The sequence below is a fragment of the Fusarium sambucinum genome, chromosome III (assembly GCF_050947815.1).
Source record: "Fusarium sambucinum isolate potato_lamoka chromosome III, whole genome shotgun sequence".
NCBI classification, from domain to species: domain Eukaryota; kingdom Fungi; phylum Ascomycota; class Sordariomycetes; order Hypocreales; family Nectriaceae; genus Fusarium; species Fusarium sambucinum.
Genome location: NC_139292.1, coordinates 7,160,546 through 7,183,607, shown reverse-complemented (window position 1 = coordinate 7,183,607; position 23,062 = coordinate 7,160,546). Strand labels below are relative to the sequence as shown.

Below are 23,062 nucleotides of genomic sequence, written 5' to 3'. Positions count from 1 at the left end.
TACTGGTTTCACTTCTATTTTATGAGTACACGAGTTGGTATCGATAGAACTTATAATCCAATTTCAGTCATGGCCTGAGTTATTTTACGCTGTTGAGACATCCTTCGAAGAATGTGGAAAGATCATTTGCCTTTGATAGAGTGAGGACACGAGACACATCTGCCGTACTGTTAGTTCGAGTCACAAATCGGTGACAAACAACTCACATAAATCCGGTCGAACAACGACAATGGCACCTTGCTCAGTGTTGATGCCGTACTTAGCAAAAGCTTCGCCACAACCCAGCATGTAAGGGCTTGTATCATCGACAAAGACCCTGTGAACATCTTCTTTCGTTAGCAAATCATCTGATTGGCTTTGAAAAGGGAGTCGACTTACTTCGTAGGGAGAACGGCCCTGACTTGGGAAAGAAGACCTCTGGTAGCTGGTCAATCTCTATAATCTTGCGATCTGCCTTGATGACTAAGGTATTGTTGAAGATCTTGTCCGTAGCTTCCCCAGCGGGGGAGAACTTCTTGACGAGAGTCTCGAGTTCAGTGGCGACCTAAGAAGATTAGCCGCATATCTAACATGTACATAAGATAGGTCTTACCTGAGGTAATAAAGTCTTGGTTGCATCTCCAGAGCAAAATGTCAAGATATGCCATCGACCATCCGCAGCGAGAACACTGTTCAGTTGCAAGGGCTTCGCATCAGATAGTCTCACTACCGGTGCACTTGGGAACCTTATCCCTACCGTCAACCCCGACGCGATGCTTCCATCACTATTGTCTTTGCACGTAAGGATTGAAGGCTCGTACTTGGTAGCCATGCCGGCGGTATAACGCCCAGCTTCAACAAACTTGTCTCGGAAATCTTTAGCCGTGATCCCATTCTGTTTTCGGTAATCCGACGAGAAAAGTTTGCTGAAGGAACGGTCGAATTCGATGAGCTTTTCTGCTGTCTGGTGTCTTTCAAAGACGTATGTCTCTAGGACCGAAGGTGGTGCTCGTCCGGTAAGAACATGGGCCATCTTCCATCCAATGTTGAAGCCGTCCTGTAAACTGACGTTCATACCCTGGCCTGCCTTGGGCGAGTGGGTATGGCATGCATCGCCCGTCAGGAAGACCCGGTAGTCTTTGGTGAAGTGATCAGCGAGACGTTGGCCAATTACGTATGCTGACCACCAAGCGGTATGGGCGACGTCTATGTTGTATGGTGCGAATATCCTTTTGACCTTATCGATGAGGCTTTGCTCTGTGACATCTCGGGCTGTCGTCCCAGGTAGTTCGATGTAGAACCGGACAAGTTCATCTCCTTCTCGAGGGATGATCATGAGGTTTCCATCATTTTTGCTGATGAGCATGGCCTTTTTGCGGATATCAGGGAAGTTGGTGATTGGGTAGACGTCCATGACTCCCCAGACTGAGTCGCTTGAATCGCCAACCATTTTGAACCCAAGAGATCTGCGGACTGTACTGTGAGCGCCATCGCAGCCCTGGTTGAGTTAGTAAGGCCAATATTGCCTGGGTTTTTGACGACTTACAATAGCGTACTTGGCTCGGTAGTGATGTGTTTCCCCGCCGTGGCTAGCGACAACTTGAACAGGATACTCCCCATCATCAACAATATTCACACTCTCGACATGCGAGTCGTATAAAACTCCACTTGTCTCATCTCCTCTCAACCGAATGATCTCTTTCAGCATCAAATCATTGATTCTTGCTTGATTGAGAATAACATGCGGCTGGTGACTCAACCCCTCTTCAGTGTCATAAGCGAGATCCTTTCTCTTCAATGTACCGTCTGCGTCACTCGGTGACCAAAAGGCGACTTCTCTCACATGGTACGCTTCTTCCAACAACGGTGCAGAAATACCCAGATTCTCAAAAATCTCAACGGTGCGACACTGAACACCGTCTGCTTGACCGATTTCAAGTGGACCAGACTGTTTTTCGAGGATCTTGAAAGAGATGCCAAAACGGGCTAGAAGGACGGCTGCCGTGAGACCGGCTGAACCACCGCCGCAAATAACAACTTGGACTTTTTCGGATTCCATTGTATAAGTGGAGGTGTCTGATACGATTACAAGTAAATCTTAATGGTTTAGCGGCGTATTATATCTTGACCTTGTTGACCACTGTTCCGGACCACTCGGAGCACGGCGGATTGACGAGGTGGGGTTGTAGCGGCAAATGGCTTCGGCATCCGCGTTCCACGGAAGGGAAATAGGCTCGGATACAAGCAACGGGTCATTAGGCTATCTCAATGACTAGATTTATTCGAATTGAATTGCTAATGGGAATACTCTTCATAAGTCCCATACTTCGTGTAATAATTCTATCAGCGGCTGTGGCGATCTCTCATTTACATGATCATCCGAATTTCCGCCTTCCTCCTTCTCGGATACATCTCCGATAAGCCATGATGACCATGGATGCATTGGTAGCCCCCGTGTATCACCGAGTTTGGTCACAAGATAACGGAATACCTCTGTCCCGGTGTGGGCTACCTTACGTCTATTCTTTCCATTGAACATCACCATATCTCCTGTGATACGATTCCCAGCAAGTAAGTAGTGTAAAAGTACTTCCGACACTTGATCTGTTCCTTGTTTTCCATACTCTGACCATAAAAATAACTGCCAATTTCTCTTTGACTTCTGATGCTGGTGGATCACGAGTCGTAGCGATGGCTTTGCTCCTTCAGGAAGATGAGGGAGATGGAGGTCGTCATTTGATCCAGAATTCGCAGTGCAGGGCCAATTTGACTGAAGAACTAGTTTGAACGCTGTTGCCAAGTTCACAACTACAAAAGAAGTAGGGCCTACGTCTCCACGCAGAAAACCACTGAACCCTCTAACTGAGAGCGGCCCTGAGTACTGGCCTGAAAAGTTGTCAGTATCCCGGCTGAAAAAAAGCAGGATAGATTCGTTCCAGTCTTCCATTGTAGGGAGAGAGAGTGTAATGAGATGCAGGATCTCATCGACTGACGTCTTGATTCCCTTATCCTTTTGGTCGCTGTTGAATCCGATCCATATACTGAGAAACCAGGAACACACTAGACGTTGCAAGTCCTCTGTTGTTTCTCCAGTAACGGCTTTCAACAGCATAGTTTCTTCTGCTTCCTCTTTCAGACTCAAGAGACGACTTAGAATCAGCTTTGTCAACGCGAGTATCTTGATGACACATCGACTACTCTCTTCGGGCCCTCCAATTTCTGTCTCCTCTTGTCCATAGCCTACTGATAGGCCGCGGAATATAGCAGGCAGTGCACTCAAGAAGTCCTCTGAAGAAAGTCGCCCAAGGAGTGTCTCCATGAACGACGCACTTCCTGCTTTGGCTGCTGACGCTAGAAACTCATTCCTAAGAGGATCTTGGATAAACACGGACTTCCCAGAACATGCCCACGTACTGCGGTTAAAAGAGGGCTCTGAAAAGTGCCATTCGATACACTTCCGTAAGAGAAGGTTTCGATAAGGAAGTTCATCGTCAAAGCGATCCAGGTGACGCATGATCCGGTCTAAGCTATTGTCAACTTCACGGCGTAGAATATATCTCTTATCGTTAACGATTTCATCGAATAATATAGGAAGAAATGTTTCAACATCAGAGGCTCCGGGTTGCAAGACGGAACGATAGATTATCATGAATGTTCCTTCCAGTCTGGCCTTCACCTCATCCTTACACCATCCGCATGCACCAAGAAGAGCGGCGCCACTCTCAGTAGTGCGGAGGAAGTCAATAACGCATCGGTGAGCAAACAGTACTTGCTTATTCCTGTAGACGTCAATTCGTTCTGGGAGAAGATCCGAGGTCGCACGGCCTTCCCCTTTCACTTCAAGGAGACCGTGGCAGACAATGCGAAGCTCGTCCTCCGTCCTCGAGCACATCTTTTCCAATTCGTCGATGTTCCAGGCGTGGTCAATATCAAGCATAGACTCCAGACCCTGCTTATCGGAAGCAATTGCCAGCAGAAGTATCGTGCTTTTCAAAAGATCATCTTCGTCAGACTCTATTCCTTGTGCTAAGTTGAAGTACCGAGACGCGGCGTGCCGGTAGCTCGTTATCTCGCCATCCTCACCAGATCGTTCCCACATTTCGCGTACCAAGTCGATCAAGTCTCTTGGCATATGATTGACCCTCTCAGTGAGATTCTCAATGCTGTTATCGATGCGAATCGCTCGACTGATACTGTCAAGAACAAGAGCTACCCACAGAAACACACCAGCGGCCCTTTCAACAATTAAATCGAGAAGCTCCTCCCGATCTTCAGGCTCGGCGAAACTTAGACCATCAAAACGGGTATCGGCAAATTGTCGAATATCGTACTTGGTAAGCTCGTGAAGTTGTAGTCTCTCGACACCGTCAAAGTACGTAGTGAACGTATACTCCTCCCGGCTAGATACACATATTTTGATCTCCTCGATTTTGCTTAAGAGATCGAGTATGCTTGGGCGCCGAGGAAGTGTTGAAAGTTGTCTTTCAAGATCTTCACACTCATCGAGGCCATCAATAAGAAGAAGGAATGGTTCTGTAGCAGCTTTGAGTATCCAGAGCAAGGCGGTTTCTAGTTGCTGTAGATCCCAATCAGCATGCGACCACTTATGCCGGACTTCAGGCATGTCCTCCCACATCAGTTGTGAGAGCTCGATATTGTCTAAAAGGACCTGGTGAGTCAGGGATAGAAGTAATCCTTTGAGACTTCTTTCCGTAACACTCCCAGCTTTCCAGAAATAGTGGCAAAGAATTCTCGCTTTAGGCCGCCAAGCAGCAAGATGCTCCTTTGTTGAAGGATTCGTAGAGATGAATTTCATGAGTGTGCTTTTACCGGACGCTGGTTTTCCACTAATCCAAAACATTTTGGAATCAGAACCTAACCAACGGGCAAAAACTGTTGGCTCCGGGTCAGAACTTGCAGTCGAAACAGTATCATCCTTGTCCGAGATAACACTGATAGCAGGCTCATCTTCCAATTTGTTGGTATCAGAATCCTGAATCTTCTCTTCGTCGTCACTCTGTCCCTTATCAGAACTCGATGCATCCGACATATCACTCTCTTCATCTGAAATCCCATCTAGCGAAGGCATACTCTCCTCATCCGAAAAACTATCTTCCCAAGGCCCTTTGCTGGAAAATATCCACTGAAAAGTCTTTGGGAAACTCGTGACAACATGGTTTTTCCTGCCATTCATTTCAGGATACCTGAGGCTAGCTAAGAGTTGATTGTGCCTAATCAGGATATCTTCATTCTTGTTCCGATATGCTAGATCCTCTTGGATTACAAAGGTAGATTCGGAGATTTGTGATTGGAGCTTGTGTTCCGTAACAGAAAGATGATGCCCAAGAGTAGTACGAGTCTCCTGGTGTTGATGGCTGATATGAAGTTTTGTGTCGGTGGCTGTCTGCGACAATAGTAAGGAAATATCCGTATGGCCCTGTGCTATTTTCTGAACAATGCATTGTTGGGTATTATTCAGCGTCGCGAAGTACTCCTGTGCAAGAAGTGCCATGGCATCGTTTTGATTGCATACTCGGTGTATGAGTCGGCTTTGAAGTAGCTGTTCGTACCGCTGGAAGTTCTTTTCAAGATCCTCCAGTTCCTTGCCACGGAACAACGTCTTGATGCCACTTTTAGCAATTCTGAACTTCCCGCGGAAACCCTTTCTGGACCCTTTGTCCACTGACAATTCCTCGAAATAGGTTCGGAATTTTTGAAGGCCTTTGTAAGCCTCCTCTCCCACCTTTACTATCTCTTTTTGGTTGCTCGTTGGATAATTGATTCTAGAAAGTTGCCTCATCTCTTGATAGCTCGTTGATGCATCGGCAAGGTACACTTCCAGCTTCGTATCCGAGGTTCCGTTCTCACGGATATAACGATGAACATGAAGAGCATCTTTGCCAAACGTCACTATTTGCATAACGTTACAAAGAATGCCGATTCCGGCTAGGGCCTCGGCTCCCGACATGTTTGCTCTGTTGAGCGACACTTGATCCCATGTAAAGTCTGAGCTGGTAAAAAGAGAAGCGGGGTCAGTAGGTGCGGCTGAGAGTACGGATATTTGGTGTTCTTATGGACCCTAGTAAGCGAGGATTTACTTTATTGAGGTACGAATGTCCTGTCTGACCAGCCAGTGATATACCCTGCAACCTATCATTTAAATCTCCATATTTCTTATCGAGCCAGAGGCTATCACAGCAGTTTGAATCAGTGCACGTTAGTGGAAAGAGATTTCAATAGCTCGACTAGCATAGAACTTGATGAGATAATTAATCCTAAGAATGCTAAGTCTCTGCTCTACACATACGCCCACTCTCAGCAACGTTCCATTCCTCGCTTCCGACCGCCACTGTAGCATAGAATAAATGCTTGGGGTCATACTTCTTTTTGATATTGAGAAGTTTATCGTAGTTGACGCCGTAAAAAGTCTCTTGCCAGTTGCGTTGTTGGAAATCGGCTTCGTTGATATAAGCACCAGCACCTGGTGTCGCGGCCTCAATGACAGGCTGGATCACCTCAGTCATCTTTCTCTGAGCGGCCAACATTTCTTCCCAAGGAGCTTCGTTATCCCAAGGAAGAGTCAGAGATACCTGAGCAACTGATTTTCTCCATTGTGGTAGAACTGCGTTGCCGCTGTCACCCCCAAACTTTGATACATTGAGTCCTACACCGATGTAGATGACACCCAACTCGGCTAGTTTTCGTGCAGTAGGTGCGAAGTCATTGACTTTGTCGCGCGGCAGCAAGCGGCCACCAAATATCTGAGTTCCAATCTGAATATTTCCTGCAGGAAGAGGTCCCCAATAATGGTCGTAATGCTCGTAGTAGCTCGAGAAGTGGGTGAAGGTTGGCTCAAACTTCAAACCAAGAGTAGCCAGAGATTCAGCTAGGGGTTGGAGAATTTTCTTTACCTCTGCTTCAGTCTTTCCATATGCCGTCATGGCGGGGATCTGGAGGAATGAGTTGGAGAAGAAGTAAATGATCATGATACCCGAGTCAACAATCTTTGGAAGAGAGGCATGGAAAGCATCGATGGCGTCGTAGATCAGGTCTGGATTACCATCGGGAGCTGTAACAAGGAAACTGGCGCCGCTGACCTTGGCCTCTGGGTGAGCTTGCACTGTAGCTGAGATGACTACTCCGTAGTTCCCAGAGCCTGCACCGCTAAGAGCCCAGTAAAGATCACTGTTCTTGCTTCTGTTTGCCTTGACCAATTTTCCATCAGCGGTAACAACCTCGAACTCCAGGGTGTTGTCTGCCGCCAAGCCAAAGTTGGTGCTCAGAGCAGAGTGACCGCCACCTTGCGAATATCCTCCGACCAGACCCACAGACGGGCATTCTCCAGTAACTACGACCAGGTTCTTTGCATGAGCAGCACCCAAAGCTTCAAAACCCTGAACTCCTGCACCGACTTTGAGAGCCTTGCCTTTGTAATGCTTGTCTTTCCAGTCAATGACCTCAGTGCTTTTCAGATAATGCGTCCAGACGGAAAGAGCACCGGCGCCAGTTGAACGACCGAGGTAGTCATGGCCAGTATTGCGAATCACGAATCGGATATTCTTCTCCTGGGCGAACTTCAAGGCAGCAGAAACATCTCCAGCCGACGTGACATTGACGGCGTATCGTACGTAGTTACCCAGAGTGCAAGGTCTGTTTTTAGGCTGGAAGGGATCGCAAGATTGGTTAGCGAAAATAGGTGCCATCATAGACGATGACGACTGGGAACTATAAAACGTCAGGGAAAGAAGAGGCGAAACGCCGTTAAGTTGTCTTACTGAATTGAGGAGTAGTGCCATTCACTTTGTAAATTCTTGCACTCTTCGGCATTGTAATTAGGGTCATGGCAAGGACTGCCCAATGGTGAAGTGGCCACCAAGCGACCTCCGACGGTGCTGTTCAGACGACTCCATTCGGCGTCAGAAGGCCAACAAGAGTCGCCAGGAAAGCATTTGCAGCTCTCTTTCGCTGTGACACTGGAGCCGGTGGCCAGGGCCAGCAGCGAAATGGTGAAAAGATTTCGCATTCTGGTACGTTGCACGAGGAGGGTGATCAGGGATCTAGACACGGATTACAAGGGACTAGGTATGTTTATATAGCGGTTCGGTAGTACAGTGGGCGAGCAAAAGTTCTGACCCGTTCTGGACCTAACCCCGCTTTCTCTTTAGATATAATATTAATATATTATCTTTAATACATTTAATTAACAGTTAAATATATCTTAATTACTTTAAGGCTAGAACTATTCTATTTAGAAAAGAATAAGGATTTAAATAATATATAATATAGGTTATTCTATTAAGGATATTGCATATTCTAAGGATATAACTCTAGATATAGTAAAAGGTATCTTAAAGTATTACTATTATTAAAATAAGGGTAAAAATAATAAATAGTCTAAGAGACCTAAGGTATTATCTAATTAAGATAAAATGCATATTAAAATACTTATTAAAAAAGATATTTTTATATTATATAAAGATATTATAAATTAAAGTAGAATTTCTTATTATAAAAGTATAATTTATTATTAGCTTATTAAGGATAGTATTTAATATATATATACTTTTTAATGCCTATTTCTTATTAAAAAAATAGCTAGAATTTAAAAAGAATAGTATAATAGATATTATTATAAAGATAAATCTTTTTAATTTAATTATTAGTTTTTTAATAAAGTCTCTATTAATAAGGAGGATAATAATTATATAAAGTAATATTTTTATTAACTAGTTAATTTTACCCCTTTTTATATAGAAAGCTATACTAATTACTATAAGGCAAGAGACTTTATAAGGATAAGGTATAGCTATAGAAATAAAAGGCTAGATAGGTATAGATATTCTTTATAGCTATTTACTATAATAAATTATCTATAATTATCCCTATTAAGGGAAACCCTTAGTTTAAGTATAATAGTATAATTATATAGTATATTAAGGCCTATTTAGAGTTATATCTACTAAAATATCTCTTAGAAGGAGATACTTTTTAATATAATAATAGCTATACCTTTATAGCTTCTATAGTCTAAGATTAGCTAATAAAATAGGTATTAAAAGAAGGCATTCTTTTTATAGACTGGCCTTTATATAGTCCTAATCTTAATCCTATTAAGAATATCTAGAAAATACTAAAAAAATAGATCTATAAGGAATATCCTAATATATTAGCTTTCCTACTTATTATAGAGATAAGAGAGCAGCTTATTAAAGCTACTATTAAAGTATAAGAGAAGATTAAAAATAAGGTAATTAAGAATATAATAAAATTAATACCTAATCGGGTTAATATATACTACCTTGCTAATAAATACTATATAAAGTATTAATATATATAATTAGATTCTCCTTTTAATTCTCTATAAAATAATATATATTATAACTTTATTAAATATATATAGATTACTTAATTAATAGTTAAAATATTACGTTAAATTAAGGGTAGTTAAGGTCAATCTGATATAGGTCGGAACTTTTGCACATAACTATACAACACAGATCTCAGGGTTCCCCTCTTGCAGGGTTGGGGGCACGATCGGCGTACCACAACAATTGGCTACTACAATAGTACTTGGCATGTATAATGAGTGCTAGTATCCGTAAAGTATTTCTAGTGCTTACTTTGTTGTGGAACGTCAACACAGCCTCGATAGTTGATCTCGCTGCTACTTCAACATCTTAGACATGATAGAATTGTAGTCAGCAATACCGAATAACAATTCGCTCATAGATAATCCTTTTGTAAAATTTAAAAAATTCGCTGAATTGTCGGTAGGGGTCCAGACAACACCTGCCTATAAAGGTGACATAGCCGAACGCAATTCTTCATTCACCGCCTGGCCAAGTTTGCAGAGTTACATCCGAATTCTGCTCCCACGTGTTCCTGCATGGTTTCTGCTTTGATTCTTCCATACACAAATTGTAGAACGTTTTTGTCGCTGAAGAAAACCCTTTCCTTGACAACATACAATCCTTGTACTTTTTGACCTCCTCAACCTTCAACCGCAGCTATTCCCTCGTCATCTCTTGCAAGCTTGGCTTGATTGAAGGCATCATCCTCAGACGGTAATTGTAGATTGACAGCTGTGATAGGTGCTCCGGTGATCTTCATCTCTCCATCGCCTTCAACTGCCAACACATGGCCACCGGCCTTTTTGTCTGCCGACAGGAAGTGGAGGTGATCGCCTGCAACACTGATACCCTGCATGAAAGTGGGTGATCGAAAACCAATAATAGTACCCTTGGTATCACTGAAAGTATGCGAGGCTTGACGCTTTCCAAGTTCAGCGAGACTTTCGCCGGGCGATTGCTGTCCTCCGACGGTTCGCACAGTAACTGACTTGAATGTGCCCTCTACTCTGAAAGCCAAATAGTGATTTTTTGTTCCAGGCAAAAGCTCCGATAGAACTTCAGCTAACAAATCCTTTGTCTTGAGTTGTTTGGAGATGATCGCTGTGGGCTGATACTCAGTGATCATGGCAAAAGGCGCTATTTGCTCTGCGCAAGCATCTTTATCGAGCGCGACGACAGATCCATCAGGCTTCATATCATAGAGGACACCATCAAGGATGATCATTTCCCCGATCATGTGCCGAAAGGTTCCCAGACCGTGGTCTCCATGCTTGAGCAGGTCAGAAATGGTGATGCCTGTCTCGGCGACTCCATCCATGAGGGCTGAGACAACTGAGTACTGGAAAAGGTGATTGGACGGCATTTTGGGTGTGAGGAAGCAGGTAAGACAGGTCGATGGAGGTCTGGAATTTGGTGTAGGGATGCTGTGTTGATTGGGATGAGAACACGGCGCTGTGCTTGGTCAAGAAAGTTGCTTCTCAGGGTGGGGTGTCGCTCAGCCAATTGTGACCATGTCTCCAAAAGTGAAGACGTCATTTAAAAGAGTCGCTGGTGACAGTTGGAAGTGGGTTCAACATACCCTAAACGTCAACTTCAGCCTCAACTGATCTCTTGTCATATCCCAGATGCGAAAAGAGTGTCTATTCCTAACTCAATTGTGCCGTGAACCGTAAATGCGTACTTGCAGTCCTTCTCAGGCATGTTATCCAGGTGAGACACACGTCTCTCTTCCCCGCAACTCTACCTGTTCAGCCCGCCACATCTGACCACATCCAGTCAATATTGTTACGCCAACGTCATGAGGAAGCCAATGAAAGGAATGTGATATTTTTCAGCTGTGTAAGCCCGCATACACGGCTTGAACTGTATGAGAATATGTCAACCACCATGTCTCGAGGTATAAGAATCACTCCATAGCTCCGTAAAACAGATTTCGATTAAGAACCAGCTTCCTCTTAACACACTTAAATCCTCAATTGATCTATCGTGTCAACAATGGCTATTCGAGCTGAGCATCTCCCCGCGCTCCCACTGGAGCCACTTCCAGAGATTCCATCTGGTCTTCGGATTGCCTACGCTCAGCATCTCCTCAACAAGCATCTTCGTAAGCTTCGCGCAAAGCTCAACGATGATGTCGAATTCTCTGATCCACTACCTCGAAAAAGGTTCGCTCATTCAGCCCCATCTGACAGCATTGGTGACCCTTTATCGGAACTTCCCGAATACAAAGGTCGTGTCGCAATTGTCGGTGCTGGTGCTACGGGCTTGTACCTTGCCATGATGCTCAAGTATCTCAAGATCAACAACGTGGATATTTATGAAGCTTCGGATAGAATTGGTGGGCGATGCTATACTTACAATTTCCCTGATGATGGGGACTCTCCCCACAACTACTATGACATCGGAGCGATGCGCATTCCCGAGATTCCAGCCATGCAATCGTAAGTGAACGTGATATCTATCATTGATGAGCCTGTACTGACAGATACTGCAGTACTCTGAGCCTTATCAAGGAACTGGATCTTCCCAAGGAACCTTACGTTCTGAACGCTAATTGCGAACCACAAATGCACTATTATTCAAACGACCCTGCTGATGCTCCTAGGTATGTTGGTTATCTTTCCTACGAAGTCCAATGCTAATAACAGACAGTGGGAAAGTCTACGAGGAGAGAATTAAGAAGATCATTGAAAAGCTTGGCCAAAACTGGAACGAGGAGTTCAAGGCCTTGATCGACGGTGACGATGACAACTACTCCACTAGAGCTTGGCTCATGCACACAGATCCTAAGTGAGTTGTACCAGTTCGACTGGTTGAATGGTACTGACGATATTAAGGTTGACCTACGAACAAACAGAGGAAGCCGAGTCGGCTGAGACGTGAGTCCCTGATCTAGCATTTACTGCCATCTACTGACTTGGGGTTTAGATCTACAGGCCTCTTCGATCAGGCATTCATCGAATCACTCTGTGACTACAGTGACTTCCAAGCCGCCACCGGAAAACCATGGTGGCGTCTCGAAGGAGGCATGTCCATCGTCACTGACAAGATGACCGAATGCCTCGAAGATAAGAAATGGGCTCCTCATAACCCCGTCTCATTCAAGGTCAAAACCAGCACACCAGTGGTGGCAATGTCAGAGAGCGAATCTAGCGACAAGATAGAAGTGACACTAGCTGGTGCAAAGAAGCCCGAGAATTACGATATGGTGTTCAACACCACCGCTATGGGTCCCCTTCAACGCATGGACATCTCGGGTCTCGTCCCTGGTTTTGGCCTCCCTGGTTACCAGAAGAAGGTCCTCACCGGCATCCGCGCTCTCAGCTATGATCGTGCTTGCAAAGTGGCCATCAAGTTCAAGACACGTTGGTGGAAGGACATGTACAAGACTTCCACTACTGACGATACCATTGGCGGTGTATCAAGCACTGATCTCTCGGTCAGCAACGTTGTTTACCCGTCTTGGGACGACGGTGATAAACCAGCTGTACTCATGGTTTCATACAGCTGGGCACAAGATGCCACACGCATGGGAGCTCTGATCCCTGATTACTCTAAACAGGATCCGTGCATCGATGACACGGTGGTCACACAGTCCTTACAGGATCTTGTCAAACTCTGGTCTAAGAGCGACCCAACCATCACTGTTGACTTTCTCAGGAGCCAGTATGTTACTCACCATGCCTACGCCTGGTCTCACGACCCATATACGGGTGGCGCATTTGCCCTCTTTGGACCTGGGCAGTTCAAGTATATGTACCCAGAGTTCCAGCACATCCTTTGCGGAGGCAAATTCGCTATCTGTGGAGAGGCTTTGAGTCCCCATCATGCTTGGATCTCGGGGGCCCTTGACAGTGGATATCTCACTATACTTCGATGGTTAGGTTATCTCGGTCATCACTCTAGAATCGAAGCATTGAGGAAGTCGTGGTTTGGTGCTGGAAAGGGCGAACATGCTGCTGAGTATGATGAGACTCTGATGGCCTGGTCTGTCGAGCTGAGTCAGAAGGTTTCTGAAGAACTAAGATGAGTGTCTTGCAGTTGTTCGTGAAAGGCCGTATTATTTACAAGCTCAGATTGTAATATCTATATCTACTGCAAGCTATACAATGCTCCCAGCTCAGGGGAGGCTGACTAGAAGGTCTCGAAGTTTGGGAAACTTGGGTGAACCCATTCCCGAGACTGGGTCCCATCCCTTGGCCGCTTTGAACCCTGCCGTACCGCATCCGGGATTGGAGCCTTGGGTGATCTACAAATGTTAATTACTTCTTCAAATATTATGGCATGTTCTTAACTTACATCGGTAAATACTTCAGGATGTTGATATAGAATCTGGTTCAAGAAGCCAATTGGCTTTTTACCAGCCAGCAACCTTTCATCATTGATTCTGTTAATCATAGCTGCAAACATCGGGGTGGCAGCGCTGGTTCCTCCACTGATGGTACTCTTGCCGTCCTCTACCAATGTGACGTTTGCTCCCAAAAGTGCAACGTCTGGAAAAGCGCGTCCAGAAATATTGTATGTTCCCTTGGGGTAGTGAGGGTTGTTGGCAGCGAGATAGTTGGCGACAGCCTTGCGCTGGTAGGCTGGCTGTGCGTTCATGTTACTGAAACCGCCTAGAAGATGTCAGTGAAGCTCTTAGAAAGAACGGGGATACTCACCTCCGGAATAAAAGAAGTGCTTGGGGTCAAAAACGGCAACCTCATTAGTTCTGCTGCCCGTAAAATTGACTTGTGTCGCTCCAACTGCTGTAACATATGGACAAGATCCAGGAAAAAGAGCATTGAAGGCGTCCTTCTTGTCATCGTAAGGGTTCACAGTACATTGCATCGCACCCTGAACACCACGGTCTCCAGATGCAACGAGAACACTGACGCCAGTAAGAGCCAGCTTCATCCACTCGTGACACTGGCGCTGGATATAGCGTCGAGGTAAAGTTTGCTCATCAATTGCGAAAGAGATTGAAACAACGTTTGTCACCTGGTACTTGCCGCACATAGCAGGACCTTTGTATCCCTGGAACGCGGGATACGTGAGATCAAAATCAGGGTCATCGCCTCCATCATACTTGCAATAGCTTGCATCAACTGCGTCGAGGAAGTCATTACCAAAACCACCCTTGTTGTTGTAAGGGACCTGGAACATTGTAACAGTCTGAGGATAGACAATGGGATACGACATTTGGATGTCGAGCAGCTCTTCGCCTTCGACGGGGACGCCTTCTGCCTTGGCGCCGTTAATACTGTTGACTTTAGGCTTGGTTCCCTTGGGGATAAATGGAGCGTGCTTTGCCCAAAAGGTGTTTAGATCTGAAGGTTGATACGGATCGCCGTAACCAAAGAGACCCATCGAGTTGTTTTTTGCGGCCTTGGTACCAAGAGGAACGCCGTAGAGCTCTAATTTTCATTAGTTCGGAGTTCAGTTGTAGGTGCTGCTGACTTACTTCGGATGCAAGCGGGAGTCCAGCTTTCACTACAGTTACGCAGATCATCCGCCACAGGGAGCTTGTATGGTGGTGGCAGGGCATCTGGCACTGGCTTGACAGCACGGCTGCGCTTTGCCTTGCCGGCCTTTGAAGATGGAGCCAGATCAATAAACTCGACTTCGTCCTCAATCGCAGACGGAACTACGTGGTCGGTAGGTTCGAGGCGAAGTTCGCCAGTCGCATCGTTGTGTACAACGTGAACTCCAGCGCCGAGAAGCTCGTCGAGTTGATGAACCGGAGCAGAGAACTCTAACATAGCGGCAGTCTTCTTGAGTTGCACAGTAGACATGTCGATACCAGCATCTTCAAGCCAGTGGAGAACCTTTCGCTGCGAAGCTTCACTGGGTTTAAAATAGTCTTGCTATAGGATTATAAAATTAGAGCAACTCAGAAGCTGATTTGAAGGAAAACGTACGACTTCTCTAAGGTCAAGGTGCTGCCCAAACTTGTCTGACTCAGGATCCGAAATGTCTACCAACAAAGCTTCAGCTTCAGCAAGCTTAGGTTGATGGAACGCGACAGCAGCGCGAACCACTTCATCTCCAGATACGACTTTCCATTGTGATTGAGGAAGGGCACTGACGATCTGTGCGCTCAGAAGCGCGACAAGTGCCGTGTAGCAATACATTGCGAATTGAACTTGCAGCAACACGTCGTCGTCAAGACTAAATCTCTAGAAAAGAGATACCTAAGTCGAGAAAGAGTCTTGGCGGGTTGGAAATCACGAAAGTAAAGGGGAAACATTTTGTAGTTCGGTGAAATCGACTAGATAGGTAGTCTAGAACGAACGGGCCCAGTTCATGGTTTCAAAACCTCGTATTGGAGCCGAACTAATTTTAGACGGTTCTCGTGATCGTAAAAAGCATAGCGTTGATTATAACAGACTAGCTAACCTATAGTGTCCGAAAATGGAAAATCCAGGGGTCTTTTTATTTGCTATCGCCTCGTGTTTCTTCTCGATCATCTTGTGAGGTCAATGCGTAAGTCTCGTCTAGACTGGAACTGCCGATAAAGATCGGTCGATAGACGTCAGTGTTGCATTGATTCTGGGGAGAGAAGAATTTGGCGCTAACTTCGGGAATAAACCTCCAAGTGTTGACGTCAACATCGAAATAGAGACAGTTGTCAAAACCTAGGATGCTAAATGTTGTCGGGCTTGTTAACTATGTTGGTATAGAGTAACCGATATGAACTAATTATTTCACTTGAGAGGGCAAATGAAGCGAGTACAGAATAGAACGTAATGAGTTTATTTGTTATTTCTCAAATATACAATCCAGTAGCTTATCTGGGCAATAGTGATCATTCAAGTCTTGCCCAAGACACTCATGAATACTTCATGTAGAGTATGTTCGAGGCAGTAGCCAATTCTGAGGCTGGTAGGCTGGGTAGCTGAAGATACCCCTGTCCGTGGCTGCATATCCATCGCGAAGTATTGGCTCAGCACATCGGTTAGTGCAGGGATTGAGTGAGGGCATCTTGTCAGCAACCGTAATTCCCTCAATGCATTTCCTCCACTTCCTCCAACATGAGGTTTGTTCAACCTGTCTAACCGAATATTCATCCTCGCTGCTCTAGCGCCAGTAGTATGGTTCGAAACGATCCTCAGTATCCCTTCCAACGTCGAAATATTGTCGATAGGGTCTCGTCTTCATACACAATCAAATCGCAGCTTATCGGCGCTGTTCATGGATACACAGATGCAAAAACAGAGGGTCTAGCCTCACTGTTAGTGTTTTCATTTAGGTTTCTACCTCATAAGAGAAATGTTCGGATAAAATCAGTTAACATCACTGTCGAATTCGATGGTGATGATGACGATCCCGCTGTCGCCAAAATTGCGCCACATGATGAGTTTAATGTCGTGAGTGAGCCTCCAGTATGACCTCCCTTATATGTTCGAACTCTTACTATCTGAAGTTCCCGAATATCACTGAGGAAACAGTAAGGAATGAGATAGGCATTAATACTGGAACTACCGGAATGGGTCTTGATGCCCAATTGGGCTTGAATTGGGGTAGAACAATCGTAGAGCAGAGAAGCTCTGCTGTCGTTCTCACTGGCTACAAATCTGTGAAAGGCAGGTCTGTTGGTGAGCCCAATGTTGTGAACTGGACCATTGTGGAAGACCCAATTGTCAAAGCAGGTGTTCCGCCATATTTACAAACGACCATTTTGCTTGAGCGAAGAACCGACAAGATCTTCAAAGCCAACATCGATATCAAAGCTGATGTTTCTGGGTTTTCATTTCGGAATCTACAAGATGGAATTTTGGAGAGTGATGATGATCCTGTGATCTTTGATCCTAGTTCATATCCTCTTATACCTAGCGAGCTAAGAGACTTGGATCGAAATAAGCTCGGATCGCTTGATCTCTTCCAGTTTTTTCGTGTACAGAACGTTATCGACAACGAAGACATCACGAGACGTGGAAATATCCGACAGGCTGTCAAAGACCTTTTTCCAACGGACGACAAGGTAGACGAAAAGAGCGAATCATGGTTCATTGATCTTTGGGACAACAATGCTACTGCCAATACACGGAATGTATTGCCTAAACAACTGGATCGAGATCACTTAGCAGAGTACTTTTCCTGGATCTCGGAGACAACTGTAGGACATTACTTTGTTTTGGTATCAAGTGTTTAGCACTAATTTTTATAGAATATTGAGACCTCAGCGCCAATAACAGAAGCGGAACGAGACGGACAATCCACTCAACCACAACCACGGCACAATCAATTCTGTAACTTGATGTATGAACTCTACACTCGTAGCTTAGACCTTAGTACTAATACGACGATTCAGTGCAAGGCAGTCAAGTGAAGATAAACTCATTAGCTTCAGCAAGTTGGAAAGTCTTCTCAACGAACCCCCTGTCACGTTGCTGTCTGACTTCTTTGACCTCCCGGATGACTTTGAGATCTCTCGGCGGCACGACCGGGGAGGATGCCAAGTATTTGACAATAAAGAAGGCGACAAAGCTTTTAAATGCGAGTAAACTCTTCCGAGCGTCACAATTTGGACTATCGCTAACTGATAAATAGTATATATCATTCAGACACCATTCTACAGTACAGGTTTCTGGTCTTTACTCCTCTACTCCATGGCCGACAGCAGTGCAGAAAGGGGGTCCAGTAAACTATCTGGTGTCATTCAAGCAGATGCAGGCGTTGATCTGAGCAACATCTTTCATGACGTTCGTAACCTAGTGGGCAGGCATGGCCATCATCAGACACTATTGCCAGTGCAATTATTCAAGTCGCACTACGAAGCTACCCTGACCGCGTTCAACTCCATTCAAACAGACGTGGCTATGGTCGACGACGAGCTCCTTAAGCAGTTTAAGGATGAAGGGAAAATGGATGATGCCAGCAAGCTGTACCGGAAGCTTAGCATGACATTGCACAAATGCAGTATGAGCCTTGCTGAACTTGGCCGACGAAGAAAGTTTGAGGATGAGTTTGGTACCCGACTACAGCAGGATTTGGAGAACGACAGTAGGCTGAAGGTTGTGGTGGAGATATACTCAAGAATGTCCAAGAGCAGGGACACAGATATTGAGAGTCTACCTGGAAAGATTGAGAGTCAACGTAATGTCGTAAGTGTCACTGCTGAAGGTCGTGAGTCCAACAACTGATGAACAAACAGCTATTCAACTTGATCACGCAGCACGACAGTTATCTACAAGCTCGCCTGGCAAGAGAATCTCTCCGAGACTCCAAGGCGATGAAGACTCTGTCTATCCTGACAATTCTTTTCCTACCTGGAGCTTTCATTGCGACTGTCTTCTCTACTGAGATGTTCGACTTCAATTCCAAGGACCAGCAAGTAAGAATTTACTTTGCGATTACAATTCCTCTTACTGCCGTTTTGATGATCTGCTGGGTACTTTGGTTGAAGAACACACCTGAAAGGGCTGATGTGGAATCTGTGCGCCAGTATCGACCACTAATACCTATGAACTGGACCAAGGGGGGCAAGGAAGACTGATAGGAAAATAACACAAAACACTCTAGATCTAGGTTTTATACGGGGTCTACTTTGACTATTATTGAAGTTATTTACTTTCAGTAAGACGGGGAAATTTAACGATGCAGAAAATACAACAGCAAACTGACTTTATTCATTACTTATAAAATGTTGAAGATCTAGGCCATTGTTAAAACATCTGACAGAGTCCTCCATGCAATACTGAATTTTAGTTCGAATTAATTTCAGATGGTCACTATGCTTGCAAGCACACTTTGCCGATTTGTCAAAATTGAAGATAGCTGCCCCCAGTGCGCGAAGACTGAATCCAAAATACGGCGTGGTTGGTAACGACTTCAGGCCTTGTAAAAAGAGATTCTTCTCAATATAGCCTAGCTGAGTATAATGACAACCTTGGTTACTGTTATATAAATCGCCCAATAAGTCTTTTAAATTCTGAATAAAGAGATCGATTGTTTTGATTCTTTTCTCCTCAATAGCGTCTGATGTGCATTGTAAGTTTTATATATCTGGTTATTGCACGGCGTCTTACTAACCAATAATTTGTTGCGGTATGGGCAAACCAAGCGTGTGGATAGGACCTCGACTACATGGAATAGTAGTTTCAGTGAGAGCACTGAATGCCTGATAGTCGTGAAAAACTCTAGCCACACTGAGTCGCAACAACAGTTCCCTCGAGTAGTATTCGGGCTCTTCTAAACTTATGTTTGAGGACCATCGTTCCACCCAGATGTTGACTGCCTCATGGCAATCGTAGTAGTCTACCAGAGTAGCGATCTTTGCCAGTGTTTCGAGTGTTACTGTTCGAGGAACCCTCCGCGCGTTGTGATGTAATATATTCATCAGTATTCGGAAAGCTTCAGCATCCCAATCCATTTCCAGCAGGGTCCACTCAAAGCCAGGCTCGCATTCTGTTGCTTTCCAAACACCGTTCATTGACTTTTTGAAAAAGGAACATGTTACTTTTAAAATTGCAGAACAAAGTCTAAAACGTAGTTCCACTGGCTCCGTTTCAGCTTGAGAACTGTCCTTGTCATTGGTATCTTCAGTCGGCAGAATAGTGAGTTCATAAGACTTCGATGTGTCGGATTGATGTTGAGGTATCGCGTTGGCCCATTCTTGGTCGATTTCACTGTTCCATGTGGCGAATGGTGCGTTGGGATTGCGGAGAATCAGCAGCGTATTGCCATCTGGATCAATCTCTTCCAGCTCAGGAGCAGACATCTTGTTCAGCAAAATTACTCCGAACCTGTTTGAAGAAGGTACTTTCGAAATGAAAGTTGAAGGCAGAAATATTGTGACGCAACTGAAACATGTCTGGCTGGTTTGGAAAATTATTTGTCATAAAACAGGAAGCTTCCATTGGCTGTATCTATGGGAATCAAGTCACGGGGCCGGTTTCCCCTCAGCACATAATCCAATGGCAGTAGGTTGAATGACAGTGGACTAGCTTGTTGTTTGTTTGTTCAAAAATCTAAACACAATGCCTAGTAGACCCTTCTTTGTGATATGCCAAGATCCCATGAACAAGACAAGTGACCAAGCCCACTGACTTCGTCTTTTGGGGCTATATTCCGCAATATGAGAAATTTGCTAACGACGTTTTCCATTTTTCTACGATTGATTGGACGTGAAAAGCTAAGTGGCGATCCTTTGTCGGATATTCCGACCTTTATCGGTCGATTATGTGAGATAGCTATCACAGGACTTTAGTGAGAAGCTAAATCGTACTACGTCGGAGTATTGTTTGCTGACCATCAGGCAATGGAATGGGGGTCGCATCGAGATCCGAACTAGGTTTCAATAAATTCCCGCATCACTTATTAGTAAATTACTGTTACCTGGAAGGATTGGAAGGATTGGAAACCTGGTGAGAGCACTGAATCCAGCGCTTACTATGTGTCATGCAAAGTAGGGGACGTACCCAGACAATAGGACTCGAGTTCAGAAAATGAGACCAACAAGTACGTTAAGGCATATCACATATCTTGACAATTGACTAGCGTAATAAGAACCAACATGCTTTTCTAGTGGTGAAAATTGCCCCGGATTCCACATCAAACACGGTCGGACCTTGATCAAGATTAAGTGTTGCATTCCATGCTTGGTAATCTCGGCTCGACAATAGACCCTTGCGCCCCCAAAGCGGCCCGTCAGCTCTAGTCCAGGAACGATTGCTGGAATGGGCTGGAACACAGCCCCAAATGATCCACAGTAAGACAGCAGCAATCGTATGACTTAAAAAGAGACAACTCGCCTCAGCTGCCCAGGTATTTAAATCGAGACGATCCTCATCCCATCTTCCCTTCTTCTTTCACCAACACACACTCCAAGATGAAGCTCACCTCAGTGTTCCAAAGCATCGCCTTGCTGGCTGTCTCCGCTGACGCTCTCGACCTTCGCGCCACAGCCCCCAAGCGCAAATCCCTCTGGAAGCCAGCAGTCGGCGCCAAATGGGAAATCATTCTCTCAGAGGTCTTCAAGATTCCTAGTGGAGGTGCTAGCAAGCTCGACCCTAGCGTTACTATCTACGACCTTGACCTCTACGAGAACAGCAAGGACACATTCGCCGCTCTGCAAAAGGCCGGAAAGAATGTCATTTGCTACTTCAGCGCTGGATCTTGGGAGAACTGGCGCGATGACAAGAATGAGTTTCCTGCTAAAGACCTCGGAAAGACCATGGATGGATGGCCTGATGAGAAATGGGTGAACATCAAAAGCACTGCAGTCCGTGCTATCATGGCCAAGAGGATCAAGGTCGCGGCGGACAAGGGTTGTGATGCTATTGATCCTGACAACATGGATGGCTATGTAAGTTGCGCCACGACGAAAGCTCACCCAATCTCAGTACTAATATCCGACATAGCAAAATGACAACGGTCTCGGTCTCACAGAAGCTGACACAGTCTCATACGTCAAGTTTTTGTCCGCTGAGGCGGCAAAGTACAACATGGTCATGGGCATGAAGAATGGTGGAGACGTCACCGAGGACGTCCTCCCATACGTCGCCTTCAGCGTCAACGAGCAATGCATTCAGTACAAGGAGTGTGGCCTGTATGCCCCATACATCGACGCCAAGAAGCCCGTCTTCAACATTGAGTACCCCAAGGGCGCGCCAACTGTCAAGGATAGTGACAAGAAGAAGATTTGCTCGACAACTGGCGATGCTGCAGACTCTGATGGGTTCAGCAAGATCATCAAGAAGTTGAACTTGGACAAGTGGACTTTGTACTGTTAAGGTATAGATAGATGATCTGTTCACAGGAGAACATCTCACGATGTATGTAGCCTTGGACTTTGAAGGGATATTTATTGTTCCATAAAATCATGGTAAAACTATTTACATGCAACGCATCGCTCAAACATGATTCAGCATCAACTATGTAATTCAGAAAGTGATAATTTAGTTGGTGCCAGTGCAGCCAACAAAGTTGTTGCCGCTAGCTCCAGTATGTGTGATAGCACCAGCGTACTGACAGCTGGTGTTAATGACAACGCGGTCAGCACCAGGGGAGCCTGGCAAATATTGTCAGCCACATCATTTACTAAACAAGGTGGAAGAGCTTACCTCCAGTGTAGACACCACTGGTCCTGATGGGGAACTCCTGGTAAGGGCCGTTCACAATGAAGTTGAAACCCTCTCGGTTGTTGTAAGTGTGAGGGTAAGTCGAGCTACCAGCAGTGTCGCCACTCTGATAGTATTGGCAGGCGGCGTTGGCAGCAGCTCGGACCTGAGCGGCAGTGTAGCTGGTGCTTCCACATCGAGTAGCAGATTGACGGCTCTCAATTGGGCTGGCAACAGCTACGCTGATGAGAGCTGCGAGGGAGGCGACGGACTGAGATTAAACCAGGTTAGTTATCTGCCCGGTGATGCTGGCTTCTGCCAAGAACGAGGCTCATACCTGGAAGAAGAGCATCTTGAAATGGCCTGTTGAATAACGAGTAACTAACGAAGGAATGGGTGCAGCTTGCTAGGACAGGTAATCACTTTGCCACCGTTTTCCATCCTCTTTATATATCCCAATCCTCATAGTGTATCTTTCTATCTGATCATCTCAACCTCGGAGTTTCAAAACCATACATTATCAGCAACAAAAGGCAGGTGATGCATCCCAACAGTCTCATTGGCCGTGTAATCTATTAAGTTCGAGATACTATCACCACCTGCTTAATACGGATGTAGGTCCGGTATATAGTCAAATGAGTCGTGGCCAGTGGGACTAAAATACCGCACCAAAAGCGGGTCGTGATCGGC

The 23,062-nt window shown here is 45.3% G+C and overlaps 10 protein-coding genes across 10 annotated transcripts; 3 read left to right on the top strand and 7 right to left on the bottom strand.

Moving 5' to 3' along the window:
- Window positions 1–79: 79 nt before the first annotated feature.
- FSST1_012574 (FAD binding domain-containing protein) lies at window positions 80–2,038 on the bottom strand (the record flags this gene model as incomplete). The annotated part of the gene is made up of 5 exons (XM_083235811.1): window positions 80–159; window positions 207–326; window positions 379–544; window positions 593–1,477; window positions 1,526–2,038. 5 exons carry the CDS (start codon window positions 2,036–2,038, stop codon window positions 80–82), a joined length of 1,764 nt encoding a protein of 587 aa, XP_083082270.1.
- Window positions 2,039–2,655: 617 nt separating this feature from the next.
- FSST1_012573 (uncharacterized protein) lies at window positions 2,656–5,947 on the bottom strand (the record flags this gene model as incomplete). The annotated part of the gene is made up of 2 exons (XM_083235810.1): window positions 2,656–2,757; window positions 2,843–5,947. 2 exons carry the CDS (start codon window positions 5,945–5,947, stop codon window positions 2,656–2,658), a joined length of 3,207 nt encoding a protein of 1,068 aa, XP_083082269.1.
- Window positions 5,948–6,263: 316 nt separating this feature from the next.
- FSST1_012572 (FAD-binding oxidoreductase) lies at window positions 6,264–8,002 on the bottom strand (the record flags this gene model as incomplete). The annotated part of the gene is made up of 2 exons (XM_083235809.1): window positions 6,264–7,704; window positions 7,755–8,002. The coding sequence occupies 2 exons, from the start codon at window positions 8,000–8,002 to the stop codon at window positions 6,264–6,266; spliced, it is 1,689 nt and encodes a 562-aa protein (XP_083082268.1).
- A 1,967-nt stretch (window positions 8,003–9,969) lies between these two features.
- On the bottom strand, window positions 9,970–10,692 carry FSST1_012571 (alpha-acetolactate decarboxylase; the record flags this gene model as incomplete). Its single annotated transcript, XM_083235808.1, has 1 exon — window positions 9,970–10,692. The coding sequence occupies one exon, from the start codon at window positions 10,690–10,692 to the stop codon at window positions 9,970–9,972; it is 723 nt and encodes a 240-aa protein (XP_083082267.1).
- Window positions 10,693–11,324: 632 nt separating this feature from the next.
- FSST1_012570 (flavin monoamine oxidase family protein) lies at window positions 11,325–13,359 on the top strand (the record flags this gene model as incomplete). The annotated part of the gene is made up of 5 exons (XM_083235807.1): window positions 11,325–11,770; window positions 11,824–11,934; window positions 11,982–12,119; window positions 12,167–12,208; window positions 12,258–13,359. The coding sequence occupies 5 exons, from the start codon at window positions 11,325–11,327 to the stop codon at window positions 13,357–13,359; spliced, it is 1,839 nt and encodes a 612-aa protein (XP_083082266.1).
- Window positions 13,360–13,449: 90 nt separating this feature from the next.
- On the bottom strand, window positions 13,450–15,442 carry FSST1_012569 (peptidase S8/S53 domain-containing protein; the record flags this gene model as incomplete). The annotated part of the gene is made up of 5 exons (XM_083235806.1): window positions 13,450–13,578; window positions 13,629–13,945; window positions 13,991–14,725; window positions 14,773–15,175; window positions 15,230–15,442. The coding sequence occupies 5 exons, from the start codon at window positions 15,440–15,442 to the stop codon at window positions 13,450–13,452; spliced, it is 1,797 nt and encodes a 598-aa protein (XP_083082265.1).
- Window positions 15,443–16,402: 960 nt separating this feature from the next.
- FSST1_012568 (uncharacterized protein) lies at window positions 16,403–18,807 on the top strand (the record flags this gene model as incomplete). Its single annotated transcript, XM_083235805.1, has 6 exons — window positions 16,403–16,678; window positions 16,735–17,427; window positions 17,479–17,570; window positions 17,623–17,807; window positions 17,862–18,415; window positions 18,466–18,807. 6 exons carry the CDS (start codon window positions 16,403–16,405, stop codon window positions 18,805–18,807), a joined length of 2,142 nt encoding a protein of 713 aa, XP_083082264.1.
- A 531-nt stretch (window positions 18,808–19,338) lies between these two features.
- Window positions 19,339–20,031, bottom strand: FSST1_012567 (uncharacterized protein; the record flags this gene model as incomplete). Its single annotated transcript, XM_083235803.1, has 1 exon — window positions 19,339–20,031. The coding sequence occupies one exon, from the start codon at window positions 20,029–20,031 to the stop codon at window positions 19,339–19,341; it is 693 nt and encodes a 230-aa protein (XP_083082263.1).
- Window positions 20,032–21,141: 1,110 nt separating this feature from the next.
- FSST1_012566 (glycoside hydrolase superfamily) lies at window positions 21,142–22,045 on the top strand (the record flags this gene model as incomplete). Its single annotated transcript, XM_083235802.1, has 2 exons — window positions 21,142–21,618; window positions 21,674–22,045. 2 exons carry the CDS (start codon window positions 21,142–21,144, stop codon window positions 22,043–22,045), a joined length of 849 nt encoding a protein of 282 aa, XP_083082262.1.
- Window positions 22,046–22,210: 165 nt separating this feature from the next.
- Window positions 22,211–22,724, bottom strand: FSST1_012565 (Ribonuclease/ribotoxin; the record flags this gene model as incomplete). Its single annotated transcript, XM_083235801.1, has 3 exons — window positions 22,211–22,323; window positions 22,376–22,643; window positions 22,710–22,724. 3 exons carry the CDS (start codon window positions 22,722–22,724, stop codon window positions 22,211–22,213), a joined length of 396 nt encoding a protein of 131 aa, XP_083082261.1.
- Between the last annotated feature and the right edge of the window lie 338 nt (window positions 22,725–23,062).